This window comes from Episyrphus balteatus, chromosome 2, assembly GCF_945859705.1.
Source record: "Episyrphus balteatus chromosome 2, idEpiBalt1.1, whole genome shotgun sequence".
Lineage (NCBI taxonomy): Eukaryota > Metazoa > Arthropoda > Insecta > Diptera > Syrphidae > Episyrphus > Episyrphus balteatus.
In genome coordinates this window covers 102,643,047-102,659,769 of record NC_079135.1, presented here as the reverse complement: position 1 = coordinate 102,659,769, position 16,723 = coordinate 102,643,047, and the positions used below count along the sequence as shown (strand labels likewise).

The 16,723-nt window shown below is 29.1% G+C and overlaps 1 protein-coding gene across 5 annotated transcripts; it reads left to right on the top strand.

Annotated features, from left to right (window-relative positions):
• The first annotated feature begins 482 nt into the window (after nt 1–482).
• Nucleotides 483–7,333, top strand: LOC129908764 (uncharacterized). 5 transcript variants are annotated; one of them, XM_055985513.1, is made up of 3 exons: nt 483–651; nt 1,415–2,063; nt 6,471–7,333. In XM_055985513.1, exon 3 carries the CDS (start codon nt 6,490–6,492, stop codon nt 7,126–7,128), a length of 639 nt encoding a protein of 212 aa, XP_055841488.1. In that variant the 5' UTR covers nt 483–651; nt 1,415–2,063; nt 6,471–6,489; the 3' UTR covers nt 7,129–7,333. The 5 variants fall into 5 exon arrangements, with proteins under 5 accessions (XP_055841488.1, XP_055841491.1, XP_055841490.1 ...); XM_055985515.1 differs by lacking the exons at nt 483–651; nt 1,415–2,063 and adding exons at nt 789–820; nt 1,032–1,049; XM_055985514.1 differs by lacking the exon at nt 483–651 and adding an exon at nt 1,032–1,049.
• Nucleotides 7,334–16,723: the final 9,390 nt, after the last annotated feature.

The window sequence follows — 16,723 nt, the reverse complement described above, 5'->3', positions numbered from 1 at the left end:
CTTTTAACAGCAAGTACATGCGGAACCAATCGTGCATTTTATTTTTAAAGTATTGACTAGGTACCTACATGTTTTAAATTTAGGAAATTGAAATAAAAAAATGACACACCCAAATGATTGCATTTAACTTCTTAGACGATTTATAAATTACATTTTTATGAGTTTTATAACTTACAGTCTTTGACTATAAATATTAAATTGCGTGTATGTAGATTTCATGTGTAGATACATTTTTTTTTTAGTACAAGATACATTTTTGCAAAGTTTCATAACAAAAATACCATTAGGTACTTTATTTTCATTTTTTTATCGCTTAAAAGTTATTCCTATTGAAAGCTTTTCAATGTGTGACTGACGTTTATAGAGATCAGTCCGCTCGATGGATATTTAATTTAATTTTAAAATAAGTAATTCCCAGTAAGTGGTATTTCTCTTAATACTTTCGAATACAATATTTAACAAAAATAAAAACGAACAAACCAAAACATTAATTGGAAAAGCTGTGAACTGTCAATTAAGTTTGAGATAAAAGAGCATAGTGAATAGTGAATCACAATTTGTTTTGGTTTTTATTGAATCAAGTTCAAAATCATTTTGTTTTTTTTTTTTGGAAGTGTTTTAAATCAATAAACAGTGATAGTAATTAAGAAAGTATGAGTTAATTATTTTTGCATTAAAAAATGCAAATTTCAATTTTGATTTTTAAAATTGCAAATGATCTATAAATAAATCTTGAAATCCTACCATCTATTGTAAACTTTCTTCAAGTTATGTGGTCTTATCTCTCAAAACTTGAAAACGACACGATTGATTTTGACAATTCATTTTTAATGTTTTATTGTAGGCATTAATTCCGTTGTGAGTCGCTGGAGTTTTCCCATTTCCGGTGTAGCTTGTGGTTAAATTTTTTTCCACTCATTTCACATACCAATTGTTATTTTTTTTCTTACAATTGCGTGTTGTTGAAAAGGCGATAACGCCTCAAAAATATTTTGTAATTTTTTGCACTCCACAATTCCGATAACATTAATCGGGAGCGGTGGTGGCTGGTATTTTATTAAGTTTTTTATTTTTTATTTTCATCTTTTGGTATATCATTTCGGAAGACAAGATAGCATCTGCTGAGAAGAAACTTTTTTACGCTTTTTTGAGGATCTTCTTCAACTAACTCCTGATTTTTTTTTATCAAAATCGTGCGATCCATTTTAAAGAAAAATTTAAACTTTTAAGAATTTTTTTATAGCAGGTACCGTTTAAGTAATTTCAGTTTTTAGTAAATTCAGTACAAAACTATTTCAGAACAGAGATTCTTCTATATTCTTTCCTGTTCTTTGTACGCTTATCTTACTCTGCAATACATTCTTTCAACTTGTAACTCTTCTATCTTAAAGCCCTACTTCTTCTTTTCTTTCAGGCAGTGCGTTTGGGGCACAAAATGTTTCGTAGCCGATATGATCACATTTCAGAGCTTATTGATCTCTATCAACGACTTGATTCGTCCAACATCAATTTATTATTAGAAGATCCCAGTGCAATTACTGAAGACTTAGAAAAAACCAGAGAACTTCTAAAAACTGAAATTCAATCATTTGCCATGTTTATTATTGACGGTTTACTTAGCCTCAACAGAACAATGGATATAAAATTTGTTGAGAAAATCATCGAATTTAGTCCATATTTCTTAGGCGAAATTTTAGCGACTTTGATTTCTAAATTTTATCTCGAAATTGGTTTTGATTAACTTTTTAAAATGATTGTTAATATCAAAAATAACATTTCAATTATTTATGCTATCGAAGCTTTATTCAATAAAATAATTATCGATGGTGAAAAATATCGAGATGAAGCATGTAAGCTTTCAAAGAAATTACGAGAAATTGCTTTTAGTAAGGATTTCAATTCGCTATCATTTGATTTAAGGTTAAAAGTTGAAAATATGTTTAAGCGTTTGAAACCTCACGCTAGACCAATTATTCGAAAAAGTTTTCTACATGTTGGCCTCAATATACCGCGGAAAAGGGGCGAAGAAGTTCTACGTAGTTATCCAATTTTCTCAAAAACTGGTAACTGGATTGAACATAATATTAATATGAATAAAGCTATTGATGAATTTAATCATAAAAATAAGAGGATAAAGAAAATATTGAAAAAATAAGAATTACTCTCGAAGAAATGGTATACCATGTCAAATGTTAATTAGTATTTTTTAAGAATCTCATATTTTTCTTATTAATGTTTTACAAAATTTTTGAAGTGAAAACTTCTTTAGTATCGTAGTGATTTGAAACAAGATGAAACGAAAACGCGACACGACTTCAACTTGTTATAACTTTTTTGTTTTAATAGATAGATGAATGAAATTTGTACTGTAGATAGGTAATTAAATAAATTATAATTGTACAAAATTTCAATTAATTTCATATTCAAAATTCTGAGATAACGGTAAAAAGATGTTCTTTTCCTGCACACGTTATATCTTTTGATCTAGTGCACATACAAATTTGATTTAACTTTAATACGCATGCTGATAACATAACCTTTTATTTGATATATCACACATAACGGTACATGCTCCACAAGTTACACAATCTTAAATTGAAAAATACCTCAAAACACCTGTGGAGATCTGTTGCCGAAGACCAGCCACCCTCACCTGTGTAGGAATAGGAAGTACCGTTATCTCAGTTTTAAATTTCGAGATGGTTGACTTTAAAAAATTCTTACTTTTTTGTAGGCATGGTAGAAACATGATTGAAAAGTCAAATAAAAGGTGAAATAATAAGCTTTCAGATGATTTAAAATTCATTATTTTTAATTTATTAGGTTGTCATATAAAAGATATGGATTTAAAGGTGATAGAATAAAAAAAGGTACATTTTTTCGATTTTTATTTTATGCAAGGAAAATAATTTTTAAGGTTTCACTTCTACCACGTGTGAATTACACACATGATTTTTTTTTTTTTATTTCATAATAAGAAAAGGAATGTGAAAAAATGAAAAAAAAAATTTAATTAAAAAGCAGAAAATACCAAAATCAATTTTTTGTGTTTTTATTTCTATCTTCGAGAAAATCAGATTTTGTTTACTTTTGTTAAGAAAGACCAAGCTATTACTCTGAAAAATATTTTCAAAAACGAAAAAAAAAAAATATCAAATTACCATTCTCATTCGAGAAATGAGATACTTTCGAATATTTTAAGTTCACAAAGTTCAAAACAATTTCTAAACAGATGGTTAGGAAGAAATGACATTCAGGAAAACGACTATCACACTTAGCGTGTGGTTCAAAAATGGAGACTTTTATTCAAAAAGAATTAAACCTGTTGTTTGTTTAATTATTTTTAAACAAAAGTCTCTATTTTCGAGGAAAACCAGTTTCAAATCATACAATTTTTTCAGGGTGTTGCTTAAAATTAAAGTAAGAAATTATTATTATAATTAATTATTATTAACTAATTTTTCAGTGAAACAAAAATCAATTATGAACAGGCAGAACAAGCTTCCAAATTCCGCGAACTCTTATTATGGCCTATCAGCATTTCATTTGAACGATCACTTTTGAAAAACTGTATAAAAAACGATTCTAAATAAAAAAAAAAACTTTTTATTAACCAATTTTTTAAATTTTTAGTGTTTTTTTTTATCTAATTTCCCCTCCCGTTAGCGGAGGGAGAAATATCACCCCCTCTCCCCCTTTAAAAAAATCTCATAGCCCCTCCCACCATTTGACTATTTAAAGAGTCACAAATAAATATTTTAATAGTTAAAATTGACTATTTAATAGTAAGTTTGGAAAATACCTCGAATTACTATAAAAATAGTCACAAACAACTATTTTTTACTATTTAAAATTGTAATCCTGATTTGAACTATTAAAATAGTTGTTAAAAATAAGAATTTTTTTTTTTTTGTGTGTGGATGGTGAAAGTTCTATTATGTCAAAACACAATGATTGTTACAACAAACTAGTCAAGGTCAACCGTATCCAAAATATGTACCAGCTTTTTCAACTCTGGATTTTAAAATATTTGAACTCTGTATTTGCGTCTCTGTAAAAGTTATACATCCCACATTTGTATTCTTACAAAAAATTTAGAGCAAGATTTTCTCATTTTTTTTTTTTTCAAAATTGAAGTTTTGATATTTTTCTTTAAAACTTTCTTTAAAAAAAAAGATGTTAGGTATATAGGATTTTTCGTGTCGTTTTCAGACTATCAAGATACTAAAATTTTATAAAAACAAAAAAATACGCAAAATTTAAGAAAGCAACAAAAAATACTTGCTTTTTCGTAGAAATTTCTGTAAGGTCCAATCGCAAGTATACCATACAATTATTATTTATGTATTGTTTAATAATAATAAATTTTAGAAATTTGCAGTAGATACTAAATTTTACATACTTTTTGGACCAGAGGGGTACGTTGAGTTGCGCCGGGGCCCCGGGGAGAGTCTACATTTTGGGATTCCTCTGATATTTGGGGCTACCTTTTTTTTTTTGGGGCCCCTGATATATTTTTGTTGGCAGTTAAGATTATTCAAGTAACATTTTTTGGGGCCCTGGAGATAACATGTATTTTTTTTTTGAAGTGAAAACTTCTTTAGTATCGTAGTGATTTGAAACAAGATGAAACGAAAACGCGACACGACTTCAACTTGTTATAACTTTTTTGTTTTAATAGATAGATGAATGAAATTTGTACTGTAGATAGGTAATTAAATAAATTATAATTTTAATTTCAATTAATTTCATATTAAAAATTCGGAGATAACGGTAAAAAGATGTTCTTTTCCAACACACGTTATATCTTTTGATCTAGTGCACATACAAATTTGATATAACTCTAATACGCATGATGATAACATAAACTTTTATTTGATATATCACACATAACGTTACGTGCTCTACAAGTTACACAATCTTAAATTGAAAAAAATTTAAAAATACCTCAAAACACCTGTGGAGATCTGTTGGCTATGATCAGCTACCAGTGTAGGAAATACCGTAATCTCAGTCTGGATATTCGACATGGTTGACTTTAAAAAATTCTAACTTCTCTTGTAGACATCCTTGAAATAAGATTTATGCATCATTATACAAGGTGAAACAATAAGCTTTCACATGATATAAAATTTTGTATAGGTTGTCAAACAAAAAAATTGATTTAATAGCATGAGAACATAAAAATAAATTTTTGTTTTTTTTTTATGAAATTTCATCGAGTTTAAAAAATTCTAGCTCTTTTTGTAGATGTCTCATACATAGGTCTGATCGATATATATATTTTGAGCTAAGACAAAAAGCTTTCAGATGATATAAAATTTATATAGGTTGTCATATAAAAAACATGGATTTGAATTTGATAGAATAAAAATAGGTAGATTTTTTCTATTTTTTTCAAGAAAAATGATTTTTTAAGGTTTCACTTCTACCACGTGTGAATTGCACACATGATTTTTTTTTTTTTAAACTACATATTATATTGCTGACTACCAATTCCTTGTGCATTAATTACACTGAAGAATATAATTTGTCTCTCTTGTGTCCGAAGTGATTCATGTCAAAAAAAAAACATCATTTGCATTTTTGTAAGGATTTTTTTAAATTTTTTTTAATGATTTTTTTTAGTTTATTGAAAATGTTTTAAAATTCGTCAAAAATGATTTATTTTGTAATTTTTGAAAACGAAAAATTGAATTTTATTAAAATTTTGGTTTTAGGTGTTAATCTACACATAATTACTAAATAATTCAAAAATTACAAACATCATTTGGAGGTTAAAATTATTCTTTTATGACTTATATTAGATTCAACATTTTAATAACCTAAGCAAGCATCTTTTCTGGATTCGCTATAAACTTATAACTTATATTTTTGTATTGACCAGAAATTAGTTATTCACTCAAAAAAGTATCATGAGTCAACCCTATTTGGTACCAGGAACTGCTTATGATTGGTACCATTTTTTCCAAAGCATATGGGGCGGCATATGTATAACTTTTTAAAGTTTCAGCTTGAAAATCGATAAGAGAAGACGGGAGGTTTTTATTAAGTATTCATCTTCAATGTGACTCTATCTCTTAAAAGGCCACAAGAGGCAACTCTTTTTATATAAAATTTTGACTGATCACAACATATTATTAATGGTCACAAAATGGTCTCCAAATGTAACATTTTATGTTTTGCGAAAGAAAAACTTTTCTTAACCAAAAAATTTTTTTTTGAAAAATGTTCCACATACGCCATAGTGACCGTTAAATTTTTGAAAACTCATACAAAATTTGTTACCGCTGCAATAAAAAAATTGAGTTGAAAAGGGTTTCGTTTGGAATCAGTTTAGATGTTATTCTGTGAAGTATACAGATCTTTGATGCAGCCAGAGTCTTTAACCAACTAACATAACTTCATACATTTTATAAATAACAGTTCAATTGTGTTTTACTCTCATATTTTATTTTATTTGTTTTCAGATATTTAAATGAATTCATTATGTTCCGTGACCGAACTGAACAGCTAAATCATCTCGTAGAACTTTATCGAAGCACAGTCAAAGATGGTTTTTCTGCTGATGATGAAAAAGTCCTCCAAACCAAAAATGATATTCTTCGAACAGAAATTGAATCTTTTTCCACCATTATGATTAACTTTATGATAGAAGACCAAGATTTGGATATAGAATTTGCTAATAAGCTCTATGAATTTGATTCTCAATTATTTATAACAATTTTTAATGCGGCCATTAAAAAATATTATTGGACAATTGGTTTTAATGAGATTTTTCGAATGGTTGGTGGATTAAAGTATTTCTCTCAAGCTTTGGAAGGCTATAAAACTATTTATGATCAAATTAAGGATAATTTATCAAATTATCATGAGCACTCTTACAAATTACGTGAAAAACTACAACAAATAACAATTATGAAAGATTTTCCGAAATTATCAGATGAAGAAAAGTTGCATGTTAAGGATATGACAGAGGCATTAGAACCATACTCAATGCTACCTAAACCAGTGAAATCAAAAAGAGCACCAAATTGGGCAGAACATTATATGCTTTTGGCACAATTGGAAAATAGTTTTGATGAAGAGCAACAGAAATTTTTTTCACTATTTCGAACCGAAACTTAGACAATATTTCTAAATTCTTAAAAAAAAACTTTAAAAAAGATAAGACTAATAAAAAATAAGAAAATAATAAATTATTGTAAGCTGGAAAGTGTTAACTAAGCTGAATGGCGAACAAAATGTGATTAAAAAAATGCCTCCCATATTTTGAAATTAAGTAATCGTTTTGCTATAATACTAATTTTGTATTCTACTACATTGTCTTTTTGGTACAGATGATTTTTATAGAATTCGTAAATATTTTTTTTTTTATAAAATCTCAATTTTCATTTCATTTCGAAACTCTACTGAATTTGTTTAAAACTTGGAAGTCCAGAATTGGTCGAAGACACTGGTTTTTGGCAATTGAGAAAATAACCTTTTGGCTGCGATATTTAATTTTAGTCTTATTTTTGGTGAAAGGGTGTTTTTTTTTATGTTTTGAGTTATGAGTGAAAAAGGTATCATAATAGCTGACTTAAATTTTATTAATTTTTAAAACTTTGTTAAAAAAGTTTTGGTTGGTATAAGAATTAAGAATCTATAAAGTGTACAAAATTATCTTGAGTGAAAGGGTTTTTTTTTTAAGGAATGATGAAATTCGGAATTAGTACCACAAAAACTGGCAACAAATTGTTACACCATTTAAAATTATTAAAAATGTTTCATTTATAACAGATGAAACCAAGAACCCAAATAGTCTATACAAATATTTTAGGTGAAAGGGTGTTTTTTTTTTTTGGGAAATAGTTAAAATCCGCGATAAGTCCGATAAAATCAATGGAATTAAAGTTACCCTTACGAAATTTATTAAAAATGTTGTCTTTTACCGAAAAAAAATTTGATAATAACAGCTATCAAATTAACATTTTTCAGTGACAAAAGTCGTCCAACAATTAAAATATCAATTTTGATATTTTTTCATATCATTTTGACATTTTTTAATTTCAGGTGGGATAGTAAAAATTTCACTTTGACAATTAAAACATCATTTTGACATTTTTTTAAGTTTAAGTGGATAGTGAAAATTTCACTTTGACAATTAAAATATCAATGTTGACTAGATTTTACGTTTTAGTTTATTATAATGAAACCTTTTTCTTTCCTTTTCATTTTTATTATTATTATTATTTTAAGAATTTTCTTTCTTTTTTCAAAACATTACTGAAAGGGAATATTCTTTACAAAATAATGGTGATATTATTTTTTCTATTATAGGTGATATAATTGTTTTGTTATTTTCTCCCAAACTATGTGAAGTAAAATCTTAGTGCCGATCAAATTTTCTCAGTAAATCATATATTTTACTTCGAAAAATCACAAAGCGCCTTTAAATTAGTCCAAATTAAGAATTTTTTATTTAATATTTTTCAATAATTTGGAATGAGAAATTGATATGAAAAAATGATAATAAAATATCAAACAAAATTTCCAACATGTGACATTTAAATATCATCCTGATAATAAAAATGTTGTTTTAACATTTTAAGTATCATAAAACACATTTTATAGAGCTTTTTTGGCTGATATTTAAAAAATGTTAATTTGATATTTAAAAAATGTTAAATTGATATTTGTTTTGTTTTTCGGTGTTTCCATGGGAATTACGAATAATGTAAAACTTTAAATTTTTTCATGTGAAAGGGTGAAATTCAGCAATGATGTTACTTTTAGGATTAGAAAGAAGAATCTTCTTCTTCTTCCTTTTTTCTCGGCGCTGTTATGATCTCGATGTCGAGGGGATCATAACCTTCCCACGTTACTGCTTCACACTAGTGATCCGCCTGTGGGGTTCGCCGGGTTGACCTCAGAAATCGGCGGCAAGCCTCCCGGTTTTGTATTGTTCCGTTTCTGAGGCCAACTGAATGCTGGTGTTTTTGCATTTGCTTGTACCAGGAGTTTTTAGGCCTACCTTTCTTTTTATTTCGTGTTGGAATGTTATATGATATTGCTTTTTTGACGGGGTTCTCAGGATCTCTCCTTTGAACATGGCAATACCAACTGAGTCGGTCGTGTTCAATTTTTTGGGAGATGGTATTTTTAACATGAAGGCTTCCTCGGATCTTCGTACTTGTAATTCTATCAAGCTTTGTTACTCCTGCTGTCATGCGAAGCATCTTCATCTCAGCTGCCGTTAACTTACTCTCATACTTTTTGTACATTGTCCAACATTGTGAACCGTATGTGAGTGCTGGACGCACAACTGCGGTGTAGAGCCTTCCTTTCAGCTTAGGGGGCATTTTTCGATCACAGAAGATAGCAGAATTTTCCCGCCACTTCATCCACTCTACGCTTACGCGATGATTGATATCGTCATCACAAGTACCTTCGTTATTTATCATAGACCCCATAGATATTTAAACTTTTCACACTTGGGAAGCACTACACCATTCAAATAAATGTCAGGAATAGGCCTGTGTGGATCAGAAAATGGGCAGCATAGGTATTCTGTCTTTTTCGCGCTTATGCGGTACCCACTACCTTCTAGAACATCCACCCATACATCAAGTGCTCGTTGCAGGGATATCGGGTCTTCACTTATGATGGCTCCATCGTCAGCAAAGAATAACTGATGCACTTTTGGGTCCGTCACTTTGCCTTGAAGCAGGTAATCAAGAACGGTAATAAAGAGCAGAGGACTCAAGACGCTTCCCTGGTGTACACCTACTGTGATTTCGAATTCTTCGGTGACTCCAGCTGCACATCTTACTTTAGTAACTGCTCCATCATACATGTCCATAATTATCCGCACATAGGTTTCCGGAACTCCTCGTTGTCTGAGGGCCACCCATATCAGATCTCGTGGTTGTCGATCGAATGCTTTTTAGAAAGAAGAATCTAAAGTGTCTATAAAAATTTCATGGTTAAAAGGGTGTTTTTTTTTTAGTGAAAACAAAACTTATGGGTCACCCTAATGAAATTTATTGAAAATATTGAATTTGAAATAGATAGCAAGGAGTTTTAATAAAAACAAATTAGGTAAAAGGGTGTTTTTTTCGAAGAGACAGTAAAATCTGTAATTGGTCCCAAAAAGCTAATAATTCATTTTATTTTTGGTTTTGATGAAAAATGGCTTTTTGGGACCAATTACAGATTTAACTGTCTCCTCGAAAAAAAACACCCTTTCACCTAAATTTTTTTTATAGACTTTTTTTATCCTTGGTTTTTATCCCAAAAGCAAAAAGAGTGGCCTATATGGTAATATTTGAAAATAAAAAACAAAGATTATTTTTTTAAGTTCACAGTCTCATTTTAAAATACTGATAATCACTTGGGATATGTATAAATTGTTGAATATTCAAATTCAAAACAAATTTGTATAGAAAAAAATTCACAAAAGTTTTTTCTCGTGTTTTTTGAAAAAAAAGGTTCGAAAGCGTTATTAAAAAAAAAGTTGAAAAATCTAAGAACTTAAAAATCAGAAAAAGGAGGCTAGAGACGTTAAAAAATTTTGAATATTGTTACTAAGAACCTGAAACAACTGATTTTTTTTTTTTTTTGAAAATGGGTTTTAAGTAAATAAGGGTTAATTTGCTCTGAAACTCCAATTGTTTTAATTTTTTCGAAAATAATTTGAAATCAGAAACAATATTCAAAAAATAACAATTTCAAAAAGGGTGGCTAACTTCACACACTCTATTTTTAACTCATTGGTTTGGTTACTAAGCTGAAACCACTTACTTATAAAAAGATATAGCGGTATCTTACATTGATAACATTTATTTGCGATGTTTCGAAGAGCTATTTTTCAACAAAAAAATAATAACGAGTATCGACCAATTTTCAAGTTTTATTTATAGTATAAATGCCCAATCCCTATCATAAATGTCATCGCTTCACTTTTCATCATTTATGCCCTCAAACGCGTTCTCCAAGTTGATTGCATTTTAATTGTTACGTTCAAAAATTGTTGTGTACGAGGAAATTTAAATCAACAAGCTGTCTCAGTTTGTTTTATTTATTTTTATATCAGCATCGGAGTATTGGATGTGTGCATTGCATCTGCGGAGCGGTCGGTGTGGCAACTTAACGTGGCTGTGGCGCGGCGCGGCGTGCGCCAGCGTAAGGACTGGAATATTCAATTTGTGTATGCGACGACCAAAGGACCAACCCAAATATAGCTTCCAGGCGAGAATTGTGTGTAAAACACAACAATCAACGGACAGCTTGAAATGATGAACGATGCGACGACGATGTTGTAGGTCCTCCAACTTCTATACTCTGTTCTGGAACACAGGCTTTACTGATGCTTCACTAGCAGCTATTGATTCTTTCTCTCTAAATAAATAAGGATTGGCCCCACGCGTATCTTGCATATGTAGGTTAACACTTCGTTGCATTGGCTTGGCTGAGAAGACGATGTGGAATATTTTTTAGAGGACGATCCTGTCCGCCCATTGTTGGCAAAAATTCACTTTATCTTTTGTACCTAATTATTAAACATGCTTATTTGTTTTAATATTTTGCACGCTTGTGCATTTTGAACGATGCGTTGCACAGAGCTGCATCCAGTGGAAGAGCAGACGAGAAATCAGTTTATGCAAGGAATTGAAGTTGAGGCAGAAGACCACCCCTTTAATGAGCGACTAATTACAGTCCTTAAGCGGCACCCGATTTGGCGTTTGGTTTAGACTTGCGCCCAGTAAGCCTTTTGAGTTCTTAAGTGCAGTCTTTGCATAAGATCGATGCGAACATTTTTTGTAGTGAGGTCTTATGGCTAAAATGGTAGATGTATTTGTCCATGAAGTTACTTGTTATTATATTTTTATTTTTTTTAAAGAGTGTATCCGCTTTTTTAAGTTCGTCCGTTTTTGAAAAAGACCTAATTTTCGATAAAAAGTCTTCTTGTTAATATATTCAGGAATTAAACTTTTACCGTAAATAGCGACTTTTAAGTTTCATCATCAAACTTTGTATTTTGCGGTAACTGAGATATCATGATTAAGTTTCGCATGTAAATGATAAGTGGGTGAAATTCACCTGTTCAACATTAATTTCGCTTTTTTATTTCACATAAGGAAAGATGTAAAGTAAAAGAAGGAGACTAAAATATGAATTTTAGATATAGTCTGGATCTGGATTTTAATGAAAATGATAACTTCCAATATTGATTTATCGAAGACATAAATGGAAGTGAGGGGATTATTGGTTAAATGGCGCTGATTTAAGGTTGGTTTTTGCCTTTGGCGAAACAATACCTATATCGATATGAACGATTGAAAACAGCATTCAAACAAATAAAAGCTATAAACAAAAAACGAAAATAAGAAGGTCAATAAAGGGAATTAATTTGCATATTAAGGAATAAAGCTGGGGAATATTTTATTGGTAAATTCCACGGTAGAAAATACTTTTTAACTTTGAGACAAGGTCTATCTTCTTATAAATTTTTTTTTTTTTCGAAAATCATTATTAACGGTACACGGGTCGTTTGAACGCGACAAAATGTCAAATTTGGAAAGCGAAGAATTTTTTGAGATTTGCCATGAAACGCCAAAAGAACATAAGATTTTTTGCATAGAGAATATGCACCAAACATGTTGAATTCAACTTAGGATTTTTTAGAGAGGAAAAGAGATATTAAAAAGATTTAAACGGATTTTAAAAGAAGAAATTTAGTTCTTTAAGAAACCACTACAAATGTAATTTTAAAAAATTATCACCAAAAAGGACATAACCTCAAAAACTGTTAAAAAAGGGTATTTTTGATTTTCTAACGGTAATATCTCAAAAACTTGACTTCGGATTCGAGTTCAGCATACGAAAAACCATTAGAAAAGTATACCTTGACTTCTATAAAAAAAACTTTTTGATTAGTGAAATCGAATAGGGCAGAAAAAATGAACGGACTTAGATTCGAATATCTGAAGATCTAAAAATGACACCAATTTGATTGAAGCGCAGTTAAAAAGAGTAATATTTCTTCTAAAAATAGAGCCATTTTTTGAGTTTCTACCATTATTATTAACAGAGTTATTAACAAAAACGTGAGTGAAAGTACGTAAAAGTACGTTTTTTCATAACTAGTTAAGCTCGCAAAAAACGAATAGCTCGATAGAAGATTTTAAAAAAGCTTTTTTCTTACTATTTAGACCCCAGGGAACATTTCTGCTTCAAAAAATCTGGAGTGCAAGACACTTCGAGTAGTGTCGCGTTCAAACGACCCGTGGGTACCTGCCATAGAACCGTTTTTTTTTTCAAATCCGATTATTTCGGATAGTGCTTATTCGATTTCAGCGAAACTTTTTGTAAAGATTTTAGTATAAGCCAAAAATAAAATTTTCAAAAAAATAATTTTTGGATTTAAAAAAAAAATTTGAATTTTTTCTTTTTTAAATCAAATTTTCGAAAACGCGACATTGATTTTTTTTGAAATTTTGTTTTTAGATGTTGATTAGTGATTTCTACAAAATGGCATACCAATTTTATTTTAAAACTTTTTTTCCAAAAAAATATTTATAAAAAATTAGTTTTTTAAAAAACAGCTCTAACGATTTTAAAGTTTTTTTTTTTTCTAAAAATGCATCTTATTATATCAATCAAAACTGCATACTTTTTTTGGAGGGCAATTTGATTTCAGATTTTATTTTATTTTTTTAAAAAACGAATTTTATTTTTTTGTACTTTTTTTTTTTTTGTATCCACATTTTTGGTACCTACATTTTCCAAATTTTTATATAAATAAAATGCACGACTTGGTCGCACGAACTTGCTCTTAGAGTTAAAGTTGCTTAAATTTTTAAGACTTTTTAATAAATAATTAGTTTACACATAAAAACGAAATTTTTTAAAAACCCTTTGTCAAATTATTGATTTTCAAAAAAAATTGAAATATTTTTTTTTTAAATCCAAAAATTGTTTTGTGAAAATTTTCTAAAATTTTTATATTACCTTTATAAACGCTTTTGTATAAAAATTTTTTTTAAATCGGGTTTGGTCCTAAAAACAAAATTTCAATTTAACATCTATTGAATCAAAATTGGTTCAATTAGTCCAAAGTTATAAGGTAGGTAACAAACATACTTTTTGAAAGTCGGTAAAAAAAAAGAAACAAGGTGTAATTTGAAATTTTTTTGAGTGCCAGTTAATTGAATAAAAATATCATAGAATCTTAATTTATTTAAGGTAAATTTTTTCCCAAGGATTGTTTAATATGTATATAATTTATCGTTCTTCCTCAATATTTTAAATAAATTTTAAAATTTGTGTGAATTATTTAGTTTTTTTTTTCAGGAAAATGTGGGCAAAAATAACAAAGGATAATAATGGACGATAATTTTGTATTTTAAAATGATCTCAAGTATAGGTTATCTAAAAAACAAACAAATATTTAATTTATGTTTTTATGTTACTCGCTAAACGAAGTATAATCCTTTTTTAAAGATATTTTTTTTATTTACTCGATTATTCTTATAGGTACTGTTTTTTTTTTTTTTTTTTCTTTGAAGTTTGAAAAAAATTATGAATTTTAACTGTTCGTTATGATCCTTAGTTAAAACAAGTGTGTAATGCAGCTAAAAAAATTAAATAAAGGTTTAATTTCTTCATAGGCGGATCCAGGGGGGGTACGGGGGCACGTGCCCCCCCCCCCCCAGAACTTAAAGTTCATACTTAAAGGAAATCAAACTATAAGAGCTTTAAAAATATATGAATAATAACAGAAAGAACTTGAGTGAAACTCTTGTCTATTTCTGGCTGAAAATGCGAATTTTGTTGATTGTTGCATCCCTTTCCCATGAAAAGCTCCACCTCAAAAATTTGCACTTTTTTCGTTGTTTTTTTTTTAACATTAGTGTTTTTAAAATAGCGGAACAAGTCACAAAATTGCATAAACTATATATTATAGAACTGCTGGATATGTAGAACAAACTTGCATTTCAGAAGTTTGCCCAAGTTTGCACCCCGAAAATAAAGACCCCTTGAAAACAACTTCTCAAAAGCGACCCTTACTTATAGATTTTTAAAATATTTTATAGATTTTTATAAATGTTATTTTATTGAGAAAATTTCTCCAGGGATACCTCTAAAAATGTGTAAAAAAAATAGTGTTCCAAATTTCAAAAGAATCGGTGCAGTAGTTTTGAAGTTATGAGGAGCACCGGCGTTGAAAACATTAGTTGTGGGGATAACGATTTAAAGTTTTGAACTCTGGACTAAAAGACTAAAACGTTCCTAAGGGAAGTATTAAAATACTCATATTTGGGCAATTTGGCTCCAAGAGACCCACAATTTGAACACAATATTCTTGAGGTATAAAACAATTTAACCCCTTGTAGCCCCATGTGACATTTCTGTAACAAACCGAAAAAGATTGCATAAAAGCTCTACAAACTATTTTTTTTTTTTTCTTTTGAAGCTTCTAATATTATAATCTTTAAGTATTGCTTTATCGAAATAGTACTTCAAATTTCTAATAAGTAGCACCAATAGTTTTTAATTGACAGTTAATGTTGAAAGTTGGGCTTTTTTGAAAATAAGCAAATTTGTGTAAAAACTACAAAATTCAGAAAAAAAAAATAGTTTTTGTTAGTAAACCCCACGGGGTTTTATTTTTGGATTTTAGAAAAGTGCCTAAAAATTAATATTAGATAGTTTTTTGCTTGAATTTTTGCATTTTTATATAAAAATAAATTATTTAAACTTTTTTTTTACTCCCAAAATATCGAAATAACTAAGTAAATAATGACTTTATTGAATTTTTAAAAAATACGTGTTTTATTAAAGATAAAGGCCAATCGATTGACTTATTAATTTTTAAATTTACGACCTTGGGTTACAAAGGTTAATGCAAATTAAAAAAAACAAAACTTGGTTTCCCGGCAAAAAAGTATGATTCAGTTTTTTTTTGTTATTCTGAGGAACTTTTATATTTATTAGAATGAAGTCTTTAGTATTTGACTAAAAACTACTAGGTCATTAACTAATGGTATAATTATGTCCATAATATTGAAAAATTTTATACAAAATCAATTAAAAAACGTAAAATTTTTTTTTTTTTTTCAAAATTTCATCTTTAAAACTTAATTTCTCAAAAACTATTTGGTGAAACAACTTAAGTCAAAAAATTAAATAAAGAATAGATTACTAACTTTAATATAGCACAGAATTGTACATACGTGCATTTTCTGATTTTTTATATTTTTTTTCTTCCGGCTAATCCAGGAGTAAGAGGGTTAGCACTTAAGTGGCTTTTACTGTAACAAGAAAATGAAAATTTTTCCTTCCGAATAACTTTTTGGTCATTTGGTACCTATTTTATGTGGGAAATGTGCCTAAATATTTTTGGCCAGGTTTTAGACCACTGTGGGTCGTTAAAATTTTCTGCTTGTTAGTCAGTCGTATGGTACTTCACTTTATTTCTAACTGTTATTGCTGTTTTTTTTTGCCAATCCGTCCCTTGTGCCCCCCCCTCCCCCAGAAAAAATCCTGGATCCGCCCCTGAATTTCTTTATATTCATTAACTATGCTTTTTAATTTTTGTGTTACTTTTGTCCTCGGAGAGAGTGTTACTTTCGTCCTGGACATATAGGACGAAAGTAACAAGGGCAGAATCTTTATGCATCCTCTTTTAGAAAAAAAAAAACAATCTTTTAGAAGGCATATTTTGATATTTGTTATT